The sequence below is a fragment of the Drosophila albomicans genome, chromosome 2L (assembly GCF_009650485.2).
Source record: "Drosophila albomicans strain 15112-1751.03 chromosome 2L, ASM965048v2, whole genome shotgun sequence".
NCBI classification, from domain to species: Eukaryota; Metazoa; Arthropoda; class Insecta; order Diptera; family Drosophilidae; genus Drosophila; species Drosophila albomicans.
Window position 1 is genome coordinate 20,276,118 of NC_047628.2, and position 19,966 is coordinate 20,296,083.

The window sequence follows — 19,966 nt, forward strand, 5'->3', positions numbered from 1 at the left end:
TCAAAGCTTTGGCTTGGGGCCTAGCTTTGAGTGTGAGGTTCTTGTCTTAGCTAATGAAACGGTTTATACCGGATATGCTAGAAGGGAATTGCTGCCTTGTGCATGGCATAAGAAAGCATTCACTCCCGATCCCTCTCTGAGAAAAGTTTGTGCACATGCAGAGGGAAGATGTACATTTAATATACCCCTTAAATAAAATATTTCACTACAATTTGAATACTAAATTAGTTCATGTTTGATTATTATTATTGCATTTGTATGTAATATTGAACCAATTGTATATTAAACATATACTAAAACCCTACGCATGTTTAAGTTTAAGGGCTCAACGTATTAGTAAGGCTGTCACAAATTAATTGCAAATTATTTCGTTTAACCTTAGACGTTTCAAGCTGGAAATTTGACTCAAAACTCGACCAAAAAAACAAACAAGAAGTGAAAACAAATTATCTCAGTTCTATAGAGCTCTATCATCAATGACGTACGAGCAGGCATCGATCGGGATTCGGCATTTTCGATGTATTTATTGAAGCTGGCAAATTTAATAGCGGCGAATTTCTCAGAACAATTGTTTCACGTGCATGGTTCAATCGTATTTAAAGCACGGTACTCATTGAGACAAGCTTAGTGTGGATCCGAACACCGATCGGTTCCCATCAAAACGTCTTGTGGTCGAACAGTTGAAGCCAAGCTTTACTTTGCTGTGCGGTGGTTTTTGTCGGTGTGCGTGCATCCCTGACACTAGTTTAAATTATATTGACAAAGTCCCTTTGTTTTGATTGTTTTGCTTATATTTTAATTGTGTGGGCTCGTGTTTCCCGAATTTGCATTTTGCAAAACAATTCGCGAATATGACGCGTAGTTTTGCTATTTGTTTGTGTGTGCTTCAATTGGGGCTGCTCATAAATGCCACTGGGTAAGTACTAAATTTCGTTCTAGCTAACTGACATCGGTAATATACATATTCATAGTCAAGGTTGTCAGTCGTACAGCCAACCAACAATGCAACAAACAATTAACTAATTTAGTCTTAGAACAAGTTCATCTTAGGATTATCAATTTTATTGCTAATTCTAAGAATACAAGATGCTGCACTTATTTAAATGCGAATATGTATTTGTGTTGTCGTATGCCTGTATGTATTTGGGGGAACAGAGATAACGAGACCCTTACAAATCGAGTAATAAGAAAGGAGACAATGAAAGATAAACATTTTTTTTATTGTTTTTCTCTCCTATTTTTGTTAAATATTCGAATAGTAATAAACCGAAGTATGCATACATTGTCAATCTATGTATGACGATTCCTCTGCTCTGTCGTTACTTTTCTCTTATCGCTCCGCCTCACTATGTTGAATTTGACCCGTTTTCGTGGCCAAAACTCATTTTTCGCAAGTATTCAAATTTCCGTGTTTTTAATGTTACCATGTTGAGAAATGATCAAATCGCGATATTGTATACCGAAAATGTTAACTTAACAGTTTAATGTTAAAATAACAGCTGTTAAAGTAAGCTGTTGCAAGCAGACAATACGTGCAGTGTTAAATGTTAAATTTGCGATGCAATTTCAAATTGGCATATCTCCCACAAAAAATCATTGAATAATAAAATTCAAAAGGAATATTACTTTTTCAAGTTATTACTATGTGTTGATACTAATATGTTGCGTGTTTTGTTCGTATTTTTCTAGCAAGTGTTGTCCCTTTGTCACTTTTCGAAAGAAAGTTGAACTTTCCAAAAGGTTTTAACTAAAATGTTCAAATTTGTTCAGTGAGTGTCTATATACATGTTGTAGATCTGTTAATTCTGAATTCATAACATGTAAGCTCATTATGCGTTTTTTGCGGTTTTTTGCGTAATTTGAATTATTAGGGAGCACCATTTTGATCAGAATTGCAGAACTGCTAAAGCCTTTGCGATTTTTTTTTTCTTGAATAACTTCCATATTTATTATCCGATCTGAACCAAATTTTCAGGACGCATTTGAAATAGGACATTCATCATGTGTTCCAAAATTCGGGTCTCTAACTTGATTTATATATTCGCTTTTTTTCGATTTATGTGGGCGTTGACACGCCCACTTTTCTAAAATACCTTCCTATAGCAATAACCTTTATTATACAAGAAACCTGCATTCAAAAATCTTGTTAATTTAAAAAATTTTAATTTTGGCCACAAAAACGGGTCAAATTCAACATAGTGCGCCTGTTTGGGAAAGATACATTAAAAAACTTTTCATTATGCTTACATTTCGGGCAATACCAGAAACAAATCCTCCTCCATCTCGCTCCTGCTTTATCTTCTAATGTGATTTGTGAGCGTTACGCTAATTAAATATTTGTGTTATGTAATTTTGTTTATTTATTTTAATTGAATTGCACAAAGATGAAAGAGAGGTAGAAAGCGACTGCGAGAGATGATTAGAACATACAAGAGAATGATGGATGGATGATCGTTAGAATTTAAATAGTATTAATAATGTACACAAACGGAAGTATAGATGCCCCTCCACTCTGTGGCGCTGCGCCATTTATAGTACTCATCTTGGCCTGTTCGCCCCCACACCAAGTCTTGCCATCGTTCTGCAGCTTTTCTGGCCTGGACAAAAGCCCATCGTCAACACGAACCTTGCATCATCTCCAAAAAGTAAATCCTTCAGTTCCGAATTTCTGGCCAGATTCTATTGCGAAAAGAATAAGCTTGGTGCAAAATCTTGGCTTTACACCGATGGCTCTAAAACTGCCGATGCCACCACCTATTCTCGAGACTTAAAGAGTATTAGGGTTTCCAAGTTTAGTTCCCAGATACCTTCCCACCTCCTACAAATCCCTTCAAATGATAATAATATCGAAAATGTACAATTTTATAATGAAAACTCAGTTTAAGGTATTATAAGTATCGACAGTTTTTTTTCGAGTCGAAGGCCCCAGCAGCCAGTACTCTCTTCTCTATTTAAATGTTAAAATAAAAAAAAATAAATTTGATTACACAATATAAATTCAATGGAATTGATTTGAATTAATAATTTTAAGTTATATTGATAAACATCCCGAAAAATCAGGTTTTATCTATTCGTAAATATTAAAACTGCAATCAAGATGCACATAAATTAACATTATACGTCATTTAATGGGAATATCAATTAACTCAATTGTTTAAAACTGATGAATATAATATTTAATATATTGCAGTCGGTACACCGTTGTCGCTCCTGGCACTCTACGCTCCAACTACAAGTATAATGTAGCGATTTCTGTTCATGACGTCGACGTGAAGAGTGTTATCAAAGTCGGCATTAATGGACCATCCTACAATGAGACAAAGCAGGTGGAGGTGGAGCCTAAGTCGACGGTTAATGTGGAGTTCGATGTACCGCATTTGTCGAGCGGTGACTACAATCTGACAGCAGTTGGCATTGAGGGTCTTATCTTTGAGAACTCAACGAAATTGACTCAGGCCGATCACAAGCCATCGGTGTATATACAGACCGATAAGGCAACATACAAGCCCGCAGATCTAGTTCATTTCCGAGTGCTCTTCCTCGATGAGAATACACGTCCGGCTGTCATCGATAAACCGATAAGCATTATCATCAAGGATGGAGCCCAAAATCGCATCAAACAAGTGATGGATGTGAAGCCCACCAAAGGCGTCTATGCGGGAGAGCTTCAGTTGTCGGAACAACCCGTGCTGGGCAATTGGAATATTGTCGTCAAGGTTGGAGAGGATGATGTGAAAGAGACAAAGTCCTTCGAGGTGGCCAAATATGTGCTGCCCAAGTTTGAGGTAGTCGTGGAGTCAACCAAGGATATTGCCAAGCAGGATGGTGTCATTAAGGCAACAATTCGTGCTAAATACACGTATGGTAAGCCTGTCAAGGGCAAGGCCACAGTTTCCCTAGCACCCAACTATAGTTTCTATGGATCAAGTCGCGACAGCGAGCAGATGAAAACCATCGATGTCGATGGCAAGGGACATGTGGAATTCGAACTGCCCACTTATTATACGTCTCCATTGAAAATCTTTGCCGAGGTAACCGAAGATCTGACTGGCAACAAACAAAACGCTTCTACTGTTGTCAATCTGCACTCGCAACGATATAATCTGGAGGCCCTGGATAATAGTGTGCGCTATAAGCCAGGCGTACCGTTTACCTACCAGATGGTGGTAAAGAACTTGGATGGTTCACCTGTTCGAGATGCCACCAAGAAGGCAAAACTCTCCTTGGAACCACCGATTAGGTACTACCACTTTTCAAGCTCCTCCGCAGCTTCAGAGCCTGATGCAGAGACCATTGAGTTTGAGGCACCCATCGACGAGCATGGCATTGCCTCATTCAATATCACCTTGCCCGAGAATACTGATCGTTATTTCAGCTTTAAGGGATCCTATGCAGACACTACTTCGCAGCTGGGTACACTCAATCAATTCCAGCCAGCTATCGATTCAAAGGATCCACTTAGCATCAAGATCAAAACCAAATCGTAAGTGATTGAAAATAATTGAATGTAGTTGAAAATGTAAGACATTGGTTTCACTCTACAGGCCGAAATTGGGAAAACCTCTTTCTATTGATGTGAAATCCGACAAACCTATTCCATACTTCGTTTATACAATAGTCGCCAGAGGCAATATTGTGAAGGCTGAGTATGTCGACGTGGCCGAGGAGAGCAAGAGCCATACGATTAAGCTAATCCCTACCTTCGAAATGGTCCCTCAGTTCACGATCTATGTGCACTATGTGGTCGACAATGAATTGCGATTCCAAGAGCATAATGTAAACGTTGACAGAGAATTTGAGAACTCGGTAAATAGTTGATGACAATTTCGCGTATTTCATATATTGTATAATGGCATTTCGTACTACAGATTGAAATCTCTGCTCCTTTGGAGGCAAAGCCAAGTGAAGAGGTGAAGCTTAAGGTGAAAACAGATGCCGACTCATATGTTGGTCTGCTGGGTGTCGATCAGAGTGTACTGCTGCTTAAATCTGGCAATGATTTGTCACGTGACGATATTTTCAACGGCATCAGCAACTTCAAGACATCCACACCCTGGCAACGAGGTTATGGTCGCTATCCAGGAGAAACCTCTGGGCTAGTGACTCTCACTAATGCTGATTATCCCTATGATACCGGTAAGTGAATTTTATTTTATTACCCAAGGTTAGTTTAAAGGAAACAATGAGATGATTGGGGAAATGAGAATAATTAAATTTAAAGTGTGTTTGAAAGGGTCGTTTCGCCAGCGGCCAATAGCTCGAGTGAAAACATTGGTTGCTGCACGATTTTCAGACCGAAGTGGTTTTGCCGACGATTTGGAAGATTATTATGATGATGAGCGTGGTTATTATGTAAAAGAGAGAACTGAAAATGTGCGTAAGAATTTCGAAGATATCTGGATATGGCAATCGAATATGAGGTGGGTTTTGGGCCGATATTCTAACGCCTGATGCTCGCATTCATTCATTTTAGAGTACTTGGTAAAAATAGATTCTAGGTTAGCATTAAATTGATTACACCATAATATATAAAATAAGGTTTAAGGTATATTTTCATTAGACTACTACACTTATTATGTATCTGAAGAATAGGCTTTTGTTCCTGAACTGGAATTTCTAGATCGAGAGCAGCTTACTGAATCCTGAATATTTCAGTGAAAGTTCAATTTCTAAACTCTTTAAATGTGTGATAATTTGTTTTATGTTACTGTTTAGATATTGTGTTTTTTTCTGGTGTTTAACTCATCAATACTAAAGTCACTCACTTGACTTAGAAATTATTATAGTAGACCTCAGAGAAGCAATAAGTAATTAAATGAATTAAAATTGAATTTGAGACAATAGTTTCGCTTGCGGCCAATAGCTAGATATGCAGCTCGAGTGAAAACATTTGTCGCAGCGCTATTTTTCGTTTTGAGATGATTATGATGATGAACGCAGTTATTATGTAAAAGAGAGAACTAACAATGTGCCATTGGTACGTATTAATTTCGAAGAGACCTGCTATGGCAGTCGAATATGAGGTGGGTTTTGGGGCGATATTCTAATGTCTGATGCTCGCATATTCATTTTAAAGTTATTGCGAAAAATAACTTCTATATTAGCATTACATTGAACACCATAATATATAAAATAAGGTGAAAGGTATATTTTCATCAGACTAATACAATTATATGGCTTATTTTATTATATATCTAAAGCAAAGCCTTTTGTCCCTGAACTAGAATTTTAAGATCAAGAGCAGCTTGCTGAATCCTGAATATTTCACAATGTCGAAAGTACAATTTCTAAACCCTTTAAATGTGTGATAATTTGTTTTCTGTTACTGTTTAGATGTAGTTTTTTTTCTGTAACTCATCATTTCTAGTAAGAATATTAAAGCCACTCACTTGAGGTAGATATTATAATAGTAGACCTCAGAGAAGCCGTAAGTAAATACATAAATTAAATTGGAATTTGAGAAAATAGTTTCGCTTGCGGCCAAAAGATGGATTTCCAGCTCCAACGATCACATTTGTTAATATGCGAATTTTAGCGTTACGTTATGTTGATGACGAAGTAATGTATGAAGAAACAAGTTCTGATGATATTGAAGAAGACAGCGATTATGGCGAAACAGAGACAACTGAAAAGGTGCTATTGATACGTAATAATTTTGAAGAGATCTGGATATGGCACTCGTCGAATATGAGGTGGGTTCTGGATACCCTAACGTCTGATGCTTGCATATTATTAATTAGAGTACTTGAGTTTGCATTGATTAACCATAATACGGTCCACACTTTGGTAAACTAAGGTTAAGGGTATTTCTTCTTCAGAATACTACGACTATGTGGCCTATTATCTATCTGAACGAGAGCTTTTTGTTCCTGAACTGGAATTTCGAGTTCGGGAGCAGTTTCCTGAATCCTGGATATTTCACAATGTTGAAAAGTATGCATTTCCTAACCCCTTAAATGATGATTTGGTTTCTGTTACGGTTTAGTTATTGTGTTTTTCTGGTGTATAAACCATCTATACTAGTAAGAATACTAAAACCACTCACTTGTCTGCAGGTAGAAGTAATTATCGTAGACCTCAGAGACCTCAAAGACGGCGCTGGCCGAATCAGCGTAGGAGGACCGGAGGTTTTTATCGGCCAGGCTCGTCCAGGAGATCTTCTGGGCGTTGGGGAAGTAGCGCAAGGAGTTCCTATTCACCTGTTTCATATTCATTTAGAGCGCAATCATATTCTGCTCCAAGAAAGCCACAATTCTCTTCTGTTCCGGTTGTTGTTCCTCTAGTTCGTAAAGAATTTCTGGAAACTTGGATATTTATTAACGACATAAAGTAATTTTGTACACTTACTTTTTTCTATTGCTTTTGGACTAACAACTTAATGCGATACAATGCTATGGAATAAGAGTCGAACTAATACATTTGATTATATTTTGCGATTATACATTGTGGGACTCATGTATAGTTTAAATATTTAAGTAATCATCATTTATCGAATTGAAAGCAGAATATTTATTTAAGAATTATTTAAGTTGGAACAATAGTTATATTTCTTTTTTTATTATTAGAAATTAAGAATGATGATGAGGAATTTAATGGGCCAATACCATATGGTCCCGGGATAGTGTTGAACTTTGCAGTTGCGACGATTCCATCAACAATTTATACATCAAGGCGTCCGACATATGCAGTTGTTCCTAGTATTTCAAACATTCCTACTATTCTTAAAGTACGTAAAGAGTTTCCAGAAACATGGGTCCATCTTGACAATATTACGTAATTGCAAATACCTTTTGTTTATCAAAGACATTTAGTGCTAATTGTTGAAAAACTAACCGAATTAAGATTCTCTTTACGCAATATGCTTTGATACTAACTAAACAACTTGAATTTTCAGTGTTCATTTTCATTCTGTTGCTATTTAATATTTTTCATCTTAAGCTTTTGAAATTACAATAGTTTCATTGAGAAAAATATTCCTCATATTGGAAAAGGTAATTATCGATCACACTTCAATAAAGTTCGCAAAGAATTTCCGGAAATATGAGTAGATTATAACAAAATAATGTAATTGGGGTAATCTTTCAGAACTGAGCAAAATAAGCAGATATTATTATATATAAGATAAATTTTAGTTTCATATATCTGAGGAAAAGTTTTTAATTATTTTTATTACCAATCAAATTATAACTCAACACCAAATTTATTTAGGTTATATAAATTATCCAGAGGGAGCACTACCACTCTTTAGTCCTGACACAAGTAGTATTGTGCTGTATTCATTGGCTTCGGGGCCAGAATATTATGAAAATGCTGGGACTGCAGCTGCTCCTCAAGTTCGTAAAGAGTTCCCAGAGACATGGATATATCTAAACAAAACTACGTAATTCCCATTGAAATATATTCTTTCAACAATATTTAAGAGTTTGTGGGTTAACAGCTAACTGGATGGTAATACTAAAGCTTAATGAAAATCGCTTTGATACTAACTAACTTTCAAGCAACCATTTTCCAACTTTCCAACGAATATTATAATTCATTTAATGTTACGAGCATATTATATTATTAGTTGAATTTTTTTAGAAGGAGTCTCAACTGAGGAATGGGATGAAGAAATAATGTACCATATTGAATATAGGGCTATGTTCGGATGCTCTGGAGATTCTTTTGGACGCCCCATGTTTAGTTCTTCCGTTCGAAAAGAATTTCCGGAAACATGGATGTTTATTAATAACTTGACGTAATTTCGAATACTCTCTATTTATCCAACAGAAATCGAATGCAATTGCGTTCACAATTAACCACGTATTGTAGCATTCAAATTTGTGTACATTCATAAGTAGAAGAGGGCTTCAATACAAGTTACCTCCTGTGAGCAAATCTGAACTAATTTTTCACATTCACTCATAAAAAGTACCTAAATAACTACGAACGCGTATAGTTGTTATATGTTTTTATTGTCTATGATATTTACGCAGTTATCTAAGCTACAATTGTTAACATAGGTAACTTGTGTAACGAAGAAGTTTACAAAATAAATTTTTGGTTGGCACTTTAAATCATTCGCACTAAAATATCTCTTTTTGGGATTTAAATTCCCAAAGTTAAATTTTAACTTGCATTTTAACGGCAAATCATTTAACTTCTTAACTTATTTGAGTAAAAAATAAAAAATTGAAAAAATACTACGTTGGGTGTCAAATAAGATTCTCAAATAATTAATCTATTAACATACATATCCCACTATTATTAATTCAAATTTGAAAATCGAGAAGTTGTCAACAAAAACTTAGAGGATCAAATTAGAAAAGAGTTAGCTAAAAATTGTATATTTGATTTCCAAGCTATTAAAATCAAATATTCGTGCCTAGATTTTTCACCAAGATATGCGTATCGGCAGAGTTTTCCTGCTCCAATGTATAAACGACCTTCGTATATAACTCTCGATGTGATGCAAGAAGTTGGATCATTTGTTCCTCTCACACCAGTCTCACAGATTCGAAGAGAATTTCCAGAGACTTGGATTTTCCTTCATAATATGACGTAATATTGTTTTTGTAACTATGTAACAGTGTAAAGCAATGGGTTATGGATAAAATGTACCGGGATTAATTTACTTTACTTTATTCAACTCGATAACAAATTATTTAAGATGGTTTTCTGATTTTTATAACAGAAACTAGCACTTCAAAATGTTTGCACACTGCACTTTTATTTCATTTGAGTAGATTCGGTTAGAAAATACTATTACCAATTTTCTGATTATTAATTCAAATATTTATGCATAGATTTGCGAAGACATCAGGTTAGGCTACTATCTCGAGTATCTGAGAATTCGAATAGCCTGCTGTTATTCTAAATTATCTAACTTATGTATTATTTAACTTTTTAGCTTATCTTATAAAAATAGACTATTGACTATTCTATAAAACCACTTACTTGTCTTCAGGTAGATGTAGTCAAAGACAGCGTAAGTTAGGAAGATGCGGACAATTTTATGGTGGACGCACCAGTGGAAGACTTCCGGATAGGAGCTCTGATTTAAATGATGACGAGTATGATCCGATTGTTGTTCCTTCAATTCGTAAAGAATTTCCTGAAACATGGGTGGTTTATAACAAAATAATGTAATTGCGAAAGTTTTTAATTTAAAATGAAGATATCGAATGCAATTATACTATCAACTAATTGTGCATGGAATGTGCATTGAAACTAATAATTTTAGAGACCTAGCAAGAATCTTTTTGAGTAAATTCGTATTTCAAAATAATTCAACACATTTTTGAACTAATTTATAGTATTAGTATGTTAACAAATTTTTCAGAAATGAGTGAAAGATTTATATGTTTACTTCGAATTGAGTATTAAATCAAGATAAAATTTATTCAGAAAAATATTGGGACTGCAGCTGCTCCTCTATCCCGTAAAGAGTTTTCATGTTATTCAAATCAATATTCATAACTAGGTTTTCCACCAAGATATGTGTATCGGCAGAATTTTTTTTAGCTTAGAAAATACTATTACTAATCTTCTGATTACCAATCCAAATATTTATGCATAGATTTGCAAAGTCACCAGGTTAGGCGGCTATTTTGAGTAACTGAGAATTCAACTAGCCTGCCGTTATTCTAAATTATGGGATCATTCAAAACAATTTTATATATATATATATATATATTATATGTATTATTTAACAACTTATCTTATAAAAATAGACTATTGTCTATTCTACAAAACCACTTACTTGTCTTCAGGTAAATGTTATTATCGTATTCGTAAAGGATGGCCTAAGTTAGGAAGTTGCGGAATTTCTTATCGTCCACGCAGCAAGGGATTTATTCGACGTCTGAAAGGGGGCTCTGATTTAAATTTATACATTTCCTATGGAATCAAAGGTATCCAATATGATCCGGTTGTTGTTCCCTCAATTCGTAAACATTTTCCGGTAACATGGGTTGTTTATAACAAAATAATGTAAATGTGCGAAAGTTTTTAATTTAAAATGAAAATATCGAATGCAATTGTACTATCAACTAACTGTGCATGGAATGTGCATTGAAACTAGTAATCATAGAGACCTAGCAAGAATTTTTTGAGTATATTCATATTTCAAAATATTGCAACACATTTTTGAACTAATCTATAGTATTAGTATGTTAACAAAATCTTTGAGAACTGAGTGAACGATGTATATGTGTGCTTCGAATTGAGTATTAAATCAATTAAGAATTAAAACAACATAAAATTTATTCAGGAAAATGCTGGGACTGCAGCTGCATTATATTCCTTCTGCGAAATTTAAGAGTTTTTGGGTTAACAGTTTACCGAGTGGTTATACTTACATAAGTTTTATTGAAAACTTATTGATACTAATTACATAGGAACAATTTTCTTTTTATAATAATTGAACATTACCAGCATAACTTACACTGTAATCTTCTAGGTGACTCTATTGATGAATTGGACGGATTAATGTTTGATGTCGAAGATAGAGTTTTTCAAATCTCCGGAGAATCTTCTGGACCTCTCGTTTTTATTTCTCACATTCGAAAAGAATTTCCAGAAACATGGATGTTTATTAATAACATGACGTAATTGCGAATATTCTCTAACAATACTAGTTTCCAAAACATATATATATCATATAATATATATACAAACTACCTCATTTAAAAAGTACCTAAGTATCTTCAAGCACAATTGTTATATATGTATTATGTATAAGATTTACGCACATCTCTAATCGAAAATTGGCTTATGTGATATACAAGGAGTTCTAAATGAGAAACTCTTTCTTTTTTGTTATATTCTAACTATACTAATCTGAAATATTATTATTAGCAAGAAAAAATTATTACTGAACATACTTTATACGGAAAGATTTTTCAGAAATTTCTTTTCACATTATATTATATTATTATACACAATAGCACTATTAATATTATATTATGGAATTACAAATTTATGGCAGATTAATACATACGGAATCATTCAATTCCCCTTGAATTCAATCTCATTATTCGGGTAATCGTTATTCGGTACTAACTAAACTAATTATTATCCCCCAGTCACACATTATTGGGGGTGGGAACCTATGCCTATGCCTATGCCTATATTGGTGGGAGGTTTCGGAGCTCCTGTCTATCAGCTTATGGCAGCTTCACCAGCTTCCGGATTCGCTGGAAATGTGGTACCACAATCTCTTGGGTCTTATCCACATCGTGATCCCATCCCCCAAATCCGTAAAGAGTTCCCCGAGACTTGGTTATTTTTTGACAACAAAATGTAATTGTTAAGATTAATATATTTTGTCTAATGACGTTACTTTGGGTAAACTAACTATGATAATGTCATATGGAATAAGCGTCGAAAATAACACAATTTATGTATGGCATAACTTTTAATTTATTCCGAGAAATCGGAACTAACTATTGTTTATTTTTTTTACGCAGATGCGTTAATTCAACTCGAACTCGCACTCGATAGTTTTGGAGTTGATAATCGAGAACTCATCGAATCCGCTCAAAATTTACAAATTCGAAAAGAGTTTCCGGAAATTTGGATATTTGAACACATCGCGAAGTACGAGTATAACAGAGATTGAATTAATGTTTTGATGTATTTACGGGTTTTCACATAATATCTTATTCTATTTTCTACTAAAGTTGTAAGGTTCTTGCCATTCTATTACTTCCATTAATTGATTTTTTACTATTTGGTACATTGTGTAACGTTTCTAATTCAGTGTAATACTAGATGGTATTGTTTAACATATGTTATTTTTTTAAATTTTCTAATGCTATAATTATAAGTAACTATTTGTCCTAAAAAAAAATAAGCATCGGCAAACAATTGGTAGGAGTATTTTTCATGAGTTTGCTCCACACTTAAAATTAATCCGCAGTTAATTATATCCGCTGTTGTGCACAGTTTTTAAATAGATTATTTGTAATAGATACTAATTGAATGCGGTGGGTTAGGGATCAAAATTCATTTGGACTTTTCACTGGATTTTATTTTTTTTTACTACTATCTTTAATTCATTTCAAAACAAATTATACCAATTCAGTTTTTAATATGAATAGAAATATTTAAAATATAGACCATTTATGAAATTGTAAGATTTATTTAATTTCAAAGTTTTTGAGTCGTATTTCTCTAATTTCTCCCAAATTAATTCATAAATCTTTCTTTTTTGCCATAACAAACTTTTTTTATTTCTGTAGAGGAGTATATCTGGGAAGATGAACCTTTTTTACGGTCTGCGGAAGCTGAGTCTATAACCACCTCTTTGATATTTAGCACAATTGCTCCTGCTTCTTTCATTGAAAATGCAAGACCAACTTTGACTACTACTTCTATTTCTATCCCACAAGTTCGTCATGAGTTCTCAGAAACTTGGATATTTTTTGATAACAAAATGTAATTAAGTTTTCGATTTTTTTTTTTAAGTTTCTAATACACTATACATCTATATGTATAGCCTTATTCTTCAAGCACATCTATTACTGATCCCATCATTGAGTAACTAATACAAACGTTCTTGAAATCGATAATTCAGAAGCCATTAACAAATAATTTACAATCTTTTTGCCAGAGTAATAAATTAAAAATTATTCTCCAAAAATTGATATTTGATTATTTAATATTGTAATAAAATATTAGATATTTTAAGAGCAAATTTACATAGTGATATACCACTCGATGTGATGCAAGATGTTGGGTCATTTGTTCCTCCCGCAGTGGCTTCACAGATTCGAAAAGAATTCCCAGAAACTTTTATATTCCTTCACAATATGACGTAATTTTATGTTATAGCTATTTATCAGTTAAACGCAATGAGTTAATGAATGGAATATTAAAATGAATCTTCCACTATAACTACTATAATTAATTATTCTATTCTAATCAATTTTAAGTCAACTGCATCTTGCACTTTAAGATCATTGCACTAAATAACTTTAATTTGATACAATCACATTTAGCCAGATTACCTTATGATTATGTCAGAAAATTACTTCTATTAGAATCAACTAATTTATTCCAAGTTAACTTTAATTTCCTGCTTATCAAACCAAATATGTTTGCATAGATTTACGAAGACATCGGTTTAGACCTTTGCGCCTATTTGGAGTATCTCGGAAGTCTACTAGTCCGCCGGTATTATTTTTAACGAATACAGTATCATTTGATACGGCCGCTGTTGCTCCGCAGATTCGAAAAGAATTTCCAGAGAATTGGATTTTTGCTAGCAACTTACCGTAATTGATGCAATTGATACTTACCAAACTTAGTAATGGGTTGAAGGGTCAAAATGCGATGTATTTATTAACTGAATGGATAACTTTTGCCACTAAATACTATTAATATTGCAGAAATAAATTCATTTTTCTCCATAAAGTCATATTTGATACTGCACAGTTTCAATTCATCTATCTTTTTTAAATAATTTTAGACATCGAACCTGAGAGAATAATAAATAAATTGGGTATTCAATAAATTTTACAAATGCTCAGAGGCATCTGAATAAAAATTAAGATACATTTCTTTACACAGGTATCATTGTTGATGAAGACGATCTTGTACGTGTATACACCAGTCCTGTATTCGATAGTCCTGAAGTTGCTAGTATTCAAATTCGAGAAGAGTTCCCAGAAAAATGGATATTTGAGAACATTGAAAAGTATGAGAATCAAAAAGATTGAGTTTTAATTTTGGGCACTTTGGTTGCTTTTCAGCTTTCAGCTTCTACTTCGAAACATTAATTTTTAGTGATAATACTTTGAAAACAAAAAACTCATATATCAAATTGTGTAATTATAACATCTCTATCTTATAAATTTGAGATCTTTTTTTATTACTATTCTTTTACGAGTAACTGGTGTATATCACGCACATTATCATTATCCGAATAAAATTTAAGATACGTTTCTTTACACAGATCTCATTGTTGAAGAAGAAGATTTTGAATACGAAAGTGCTGAGGAAGATGAGGTTCAATACAATAGACTGGTTTCTGATACTTCTGCAAGTGCTGAAGAAGAGGATTTTGAGTACAATAGTTCTGATAGTCCTAAAGTTTCCAGTAGTGTTCAAATTCGAAAAGAGTTCCCAGAAAATTGGATATTTGAGAACATTGAAAAGTATGAGTTTTTATTTTGGGCACTTTGGTTGCTTTTTATTGGTCAGCTTTCAGCTTCTACTTTGAATCATTAATTTTTACTGATAATACTTTGAAGCCAAAATACTTGTAACATATATCAAATTGTGTAACTATAACATCTTATAAATTTGAGACCTTCTTATCACCATTCTTTTAACTGGTGTAGATCACGCAAATTATCATCAAATTGGAAATTAATATTCTAATGCATTGTTCTATTTAAATAAAATATTTGTGCATAGGATTTCCAAGATATCTAGTACACGACGTTTCGATTGTTCCACGTACTTCGATAGGGCTACCTGGCCGACCTGGTCCACCTAGTATACGTGGTCCAGGTGGCCCTCGTGGTCCACTGGGGCCACCTGGATCATTTGCTTCACCAGTAGTTGTTCCGCAGATTCGAAAAGAATTCCCAGAGACTTGGATTTTCCTTAATAATTTGACGTAATTTTTACTACACACTTTTTGCTAAAATACCATGTTCTGGGATATTTAACAAAATGCACTCTTTAGCACTAACTGCAACTAATATAACATTTATTGTGTTTAAATTCTTTAAGTAAATAACATTAAATCCATGGAAACGGGTGTAGTTCCCATTATGAAAGTCAGTGGGGATGCTGTGAATCCCAATAAAAAACGCAAAACAACATTGAGACCAAGTGTAACTGAAAGTTTGCCCGATGCGGATAAGTATGAGTACCCAAAGATTGCTGGCTCTAGCATACGTGAGATATTTCTTGAAACTTGGATATATTTTGGAAATTATACAAAAATGTACAAAGGCTCGAACCCGTAACTCGTATTAACACCCAGTAATCGTAATCGTACTCGTACTTATATTATATTATATTATATTATAATTGCATGCTTTTGGTTTGATGTAGTGCTGTAGATTTGGTAATGGCATTTTGTACATAAATTCATTGTATCCTTGCATGGTTCTATGTGTAGCTAAATGTTTGGTTTTATCTCTAACTATCGAGGCCTCTAACTGATCTACTTTATATTTCCAACACAGCACGGATGCCGATGGCTTTACTTTGGCAAGAAAGATACCAGACACCATAACGTCATGGGTTGTTACTGGCTTCTCATTGAGTCCTAATAAAGGTTTGGCTTTGACTGAAAATCCAAGCAAGATTCGTGTATTCCAGCCGTTCTTCGTCTCCACAAATTTGCCCTATTCAATCAAGCGTGGTAAGTGCATCGCAAATTTATATTACTTCAAGAACACAAACTATACTATACCTCTGTTTTATAGGCGAGGTCTTTGCGGTCCCCGTTGTTATCTTCAACTATTTGGACAAGAGCCTCGATGCTGAAATCACAATGGATAACGCGGACAAAGAATTTGAATTCACTGAAGCCACAAACGAGGTGGAGGAGAAGTCCATCGATGAAGTGAGCCGCGTGAAGCGAGTAACTGTGCCATCCAACAGTGGCCAGAGCGTCTCTTTTATGATACGCCCCAAGAAGGTGGGAACCATAACCCTGAAGATCACAGCTATTTCTCCGCTAGCGGGAGATACGATTCATCAAAAATTGAAGGTTGATCCGGAGGGCATTACGAAATACGAGAATAGAGCTGTCTTTATAAATCTGCCAAAGGAGGGCGAATTTAATCAAGAGCTCAAGGTCGATATACCCAAAGAAGCTGTACCAGATTCCGGATTCATTGAATTCTCGGTGGTCGGTGATCTCTTGGGTCCCACTATCAAGAATCTGCAGAATTTGGTGCGCATGCCTTACGGCTGTGGTGAACAGAACATGGTAAATTTTGTGCCAAACATTTTGGTCATCAAATATCTGGAGGTGACGAATCGTAAGTTGCCCAGCGTTGTGCAGCGTGCCCAGAAGTTCCTTGAAATTGGATACCAACGTGAATTGACCTACAAGCACGACGATGGCTCTTACAGTGCGTTTGGCAAGTCTGATAATTCTGGCAGCACCTGGCTAACTGCCTATGTGATGAGGTCCTTCCATCAGGCCGCCAAATACACCAATGTCGATCCCAAGATTATCATGGACGGTCTCGACTTCTTGGCCTCCAAGCAGAAGGACAATGGCGAGTTTCCTGAGGTGGGAAAAGTGGTTGACTTTTCCCATCAAAATGCTCTAGGTCTCACATCATTTGTGGTTATTGCCTTCTTTGAGAACGAAGTATGTTCGAGTCGATCTAAAGAATTTATCTGACTTTAATTAAATTTGCTTGCGTTCATTTACAGGAAGTTATTTCGAAATACAAGGAGAACATCGACAAGGCCTTGCAATATATCGCTGAGGAGGTGGAGAAGTCAGACGATCAATATTCCCTGTCGATTGCAGCTGTTGCCCTTCAACTAGCCAAGCACCCTCAGGCAAAGAAGGTTCTTGCCAAGCTAAAGACATTAGCCAAGGAGCAAGATGGTCGCACCTGGTGGTCCAAGACTCCCAAGAGCGAGGACTCTCAAAAGGAATCCTATTACCATCCAAGCAGCAATGATGTTGAGATCACTTCTTACGTGTTGTTGGCTCTTTTGGAAGAGGAATCAGCTGAGGCTGCAGTGCCAATCATCAAGTGGTTGATTGGTCAGCGCAGCAGCGTAGGTGGCTACGCATCTTCACAGGATACGGTCCTTGGTCTGCAGGCGTTGACCAAATTCGCCTATAAGACTGGCTCTGGCAGTGGAAACATTGACATTGATTTCACATCCTCGGACAATGCTGGCAACGAAAAGAAGGACACCATTCCAGTGAAACCTGAGAATGCATTGGTGCTTCAGAGTCATGTGCTGCCGATGAACACTAGCAAGATCGATTTCACCGCCAAGGGTCAAGGCTCTGCAATGGTTCAACTCTCTTATCGTTACAATTTGGCTGAGAAGGACAAAAAGCCCAGCTTCAAGGTAACACCCACTGTAAAGGACACACCACTGCAGCAGTTGACACTTGAAGTTTGTGCGGAATATGTGCCTCTCGAGGATTCAAAGAAGGACTCTAACATGGCTGTTATGGAAGTTGCTTTGCCCTCCGGCTTTGTTAGTGACTCTGATAGCTTCGGCGCGATTGAAGATATTGATCGTGTAAAGCGTATTGAGACAAAGAATTCCGACTCCACGGTGATTATTTACTTCGATAGCTTGACCCCTGGCGATGTTAAGTGCCTTGATGTCGAGGGCATTCGGGCTCACTCTGTGGCCAAGCAGAAGCCAGCCGCCGTTAGATTGTATGACTACTACGATACGGATCGTAGTTCTACTGAATACTACCAAGTCAAGTCCTCGCTCTGCGACATTTGTGAGGGCTCCGACTGTGGCGAAGGATGTAAATCGGAGAAGTAAGCCTCAGCAGAGTTGCTCCGTTATTATTATAAAAATTATAAAGCTCAATCAAAATAAAAATGCAATATATTTGTATACTTCATGTTTAATTCAATTAATTGTATAAATTTATGGCTGCTTGTTACCAGCATCAATTAATCTGAAAAATTTAAATTAGTTATTTGTATTTCGGAAGGAGGTAGGACTTACGCTTGCACATTTGGTATCAAGAGCTCCGTTAACCATCCCTCTCGACTGACGATCCTTATAAAGTTTTGCAACTCCTTGGGATTTACCATTATATGTATCTCTTTTTGTCCATTGTACCATAAATTATACTACATTTAATCCAAAGAACTTTATTTAGTCAAAAAAAGTATTTCAAAGTATATTCGAATAGTATTAAATGATTTTAAGGACAAAGGAGATGTTACCTTATTTTCGAATAGGAACATTCTTTTTGAAGCTATAACTTGGCGAAATCCTTAAGGATCTCGAAAGGACCTATCTTTTTGTAATCAGAAGAAGTAGTTCTAGCGATTTGCATTTAAATTTTATCATCCTTCCAAAAATTCCACCAAAAAATTTTACAAGGGGGTAGTATAGAAAAATGGCCAAAAAATCTAAATATCCACTCTATCTCAGACATTTGAAGGACGATCGTGATGTCCTTTGGTACAAGGATAGCCCTAATTAATACAAACTGATTGGTATATTCAAAAGGACGAATGTCCTGCAAAATACAAAGTTACAAGGACTTTTTTTGAAACAAAAAATAGCTTATATTTTAGCCGTATCCTGTTCGATCCTTACGAATCGTGTGTCAAACAAAGGACCTAGATGAGGCCTATCATCTTGCCAAAGGACATTCAAATCGTCCTTGTAGTTCTCGAGATATCCTGGAATTTCTAATTTTCGCATATTTTCTTCGGCCCCGAAACCGAAAAATTACAAGTGTTTGATTCTTAGATTAACCCACATTATTTTTATATTAATCGATATGTTTCGTCGTGCCGATCCGAGCGCATCTTTTCGTAGTGTAATGCACAAGGATTTGGCCAAAGGAGAAGCTTATTTTTTTATTGAATTGCAAGGACGCGTTTTTAGAGTACGTAAAAGTATGCAATATGCTATTACACTCTTTTGCATTTGGCACGGCCTAAAAGTATGCAATAAATAAAAACAGGCAGCTTTTTATTGTCGAGCCTTAAAGTATGCAACAACTTAAGCTGTCTGGTGTACAATATTTTTCATTCTTCGTTTATGAAAGTATGCAACGATTTCAATTACTAAAAACTTACCAAATCTGTATTTTTTAACAAACTGTTGATTATGTTTCGTTGCTGAGGATTAGTTACGTAAACTTTGTAAACTGCGAAGTTATCGTAACGTGTGGGTTTTTGAAAACCGTTTGGCATTGAAGCGCCGGTTTGAACTATCAACATAATTATTACAAAAACGAAACGCATTTCTGTTGAAATGTTTTACTCAATTACTTTAA

At 35.2% G+C, this 19,966-nt stretch overlaps 2 protein-coding genes across 21 annotated transcripts; one reads left to right on the forward strand and one right to left on the reverse strand.

Annotated features, from left to right (window-relative positions):
- The first annotated feature begins 666 nt into the window (after window positions 1–666).
- On the forward strand, window positions 667–18,639 carry LOC117564950 (CD109 antigen). Of its 17 annotated transcripts, none has more exons than XM_052003066.1 (8): window positions 667–916; window positions 3,191–4,483; window positions 4,545–4,806; window positions 4,869–5,136; window positions 7,056–7,329; window positions 16,185–16,363; window positions 16,428–17,326; window positions 17,392–18,639. In XM_052003066.1, the coding sequence occupies exons 1-8, from the start codon at window positions 852–854 to the stop codon at window positions 18,484–18,486; spliced, it is 4,335 nt and encodes a 1,444-aa protein (XP_051859026.1). In that variant the 5' UTR covers window positions 667–851; the 3' UTR covers window positions 18,487–18,639. The 17 variants fall into 17 exon arrangements, with proteins under 17 accessions (XP_051859026.1, XP_051859027.1, XP_051859029.1 ...); XM_052003067.1 differs by lacking the exon at window positions 7,056–7,329 and adding an exon at window positions 10,752–10,971; XM_052003069.1 differs by lacking the exon at window positions 7,056–7,329 and adding an exon at window positions 15,724–15,940.
- Window positions 18,556–19,944, reverse strand: LOC117565893 (uncharacterized). 4 transcript variants are annotated; one of them, XM_052003088.1, is made up of 4 exons: window positions 19,767–19,944; window positions 19,603–19,624; window positions 18,676–18,803; window positions 18,556–18,625 (listed from the first exon to the last, which is right to left on the reverse strand). In XM_052003088.1, the coding sequence occupies exons 2-4, from the start codon at window positions 19,612–19,614 to the stop codon at window positions 18,595–18,597; spliced, it is 171 nt and encodes a 56-aa protein (XP_051859048.1). In that variant the 5' UTR covers window positions 19,615–19,624; window positions 19,767–19,944; the 3' UTR covers window positions 18,556–18,594. The 4 variants fall into 4 exon arrangements, with proteins under 4 accessions (XP_051859048.1, XP_051859046.1, XP_034101126.2 ...); XM_052003086.1 differs by lacking the exon at window positions 19,603–19,624 and having other exon boundaries at window positions 19,824–19,944; XM_034245235.2 differs by lacking the exon at window positions 19,603–19,624.
- Window positions 19,945–19,966: the final 22 nt, after the last annotated feature.

What these genes read in the sequence shown, in the direction of transcription:
- LOC117565893 (XM_034245235.2), bottom strand. Translation starts at nt 19,934, where the DNA reads ATGCGTTTCGTTTTTGTAATAATTATGTTGATAGTTCAAACCGGCGCT. An exon ending in TGTTAAAAAATACAGATTTG is followed by an intron (nt 18,804 to 19,766) that starts GTAAGTTTTTAG and finishes GATTAAATGTAG; the next exon opens with TATAATTTATGGTACAATGG. An exon ending in TTGATACCAAATGTGCAAGC is followed by an intron (nt 18,626 to 18,675) that starts GTAAGTCCTACC and finishes TAAATTTTTCAG; the next exon opens with ATTAATTGATGCTGGTAACA.
- LOC117564950 (XM_052003066.1), top strand. Translation starts at nt 852, where the DNA reads ATGACGCGTAGTTTTGCTATTTGTTTGTGTGTGCTTCAATTGGGGCTG. An exon ending in ACAGAGAATTTGAGAACTCG is followed by an intron (nt 4,807 to 4,868) that starts GTAAATAGTTGA and finishes TTCGTACTACAG; the next exon opens with ATTGAAATCTCTGCTCCTTT. An exon ending in TTGCCTTCTTTGAGAACGAA is followed by an intron (nt 17,327 to 17,391) that starts GTATGTTCGAGT and finishes GTTCATTTACAG; the next exon opens with GAAGTTATTTCGAAATACAA.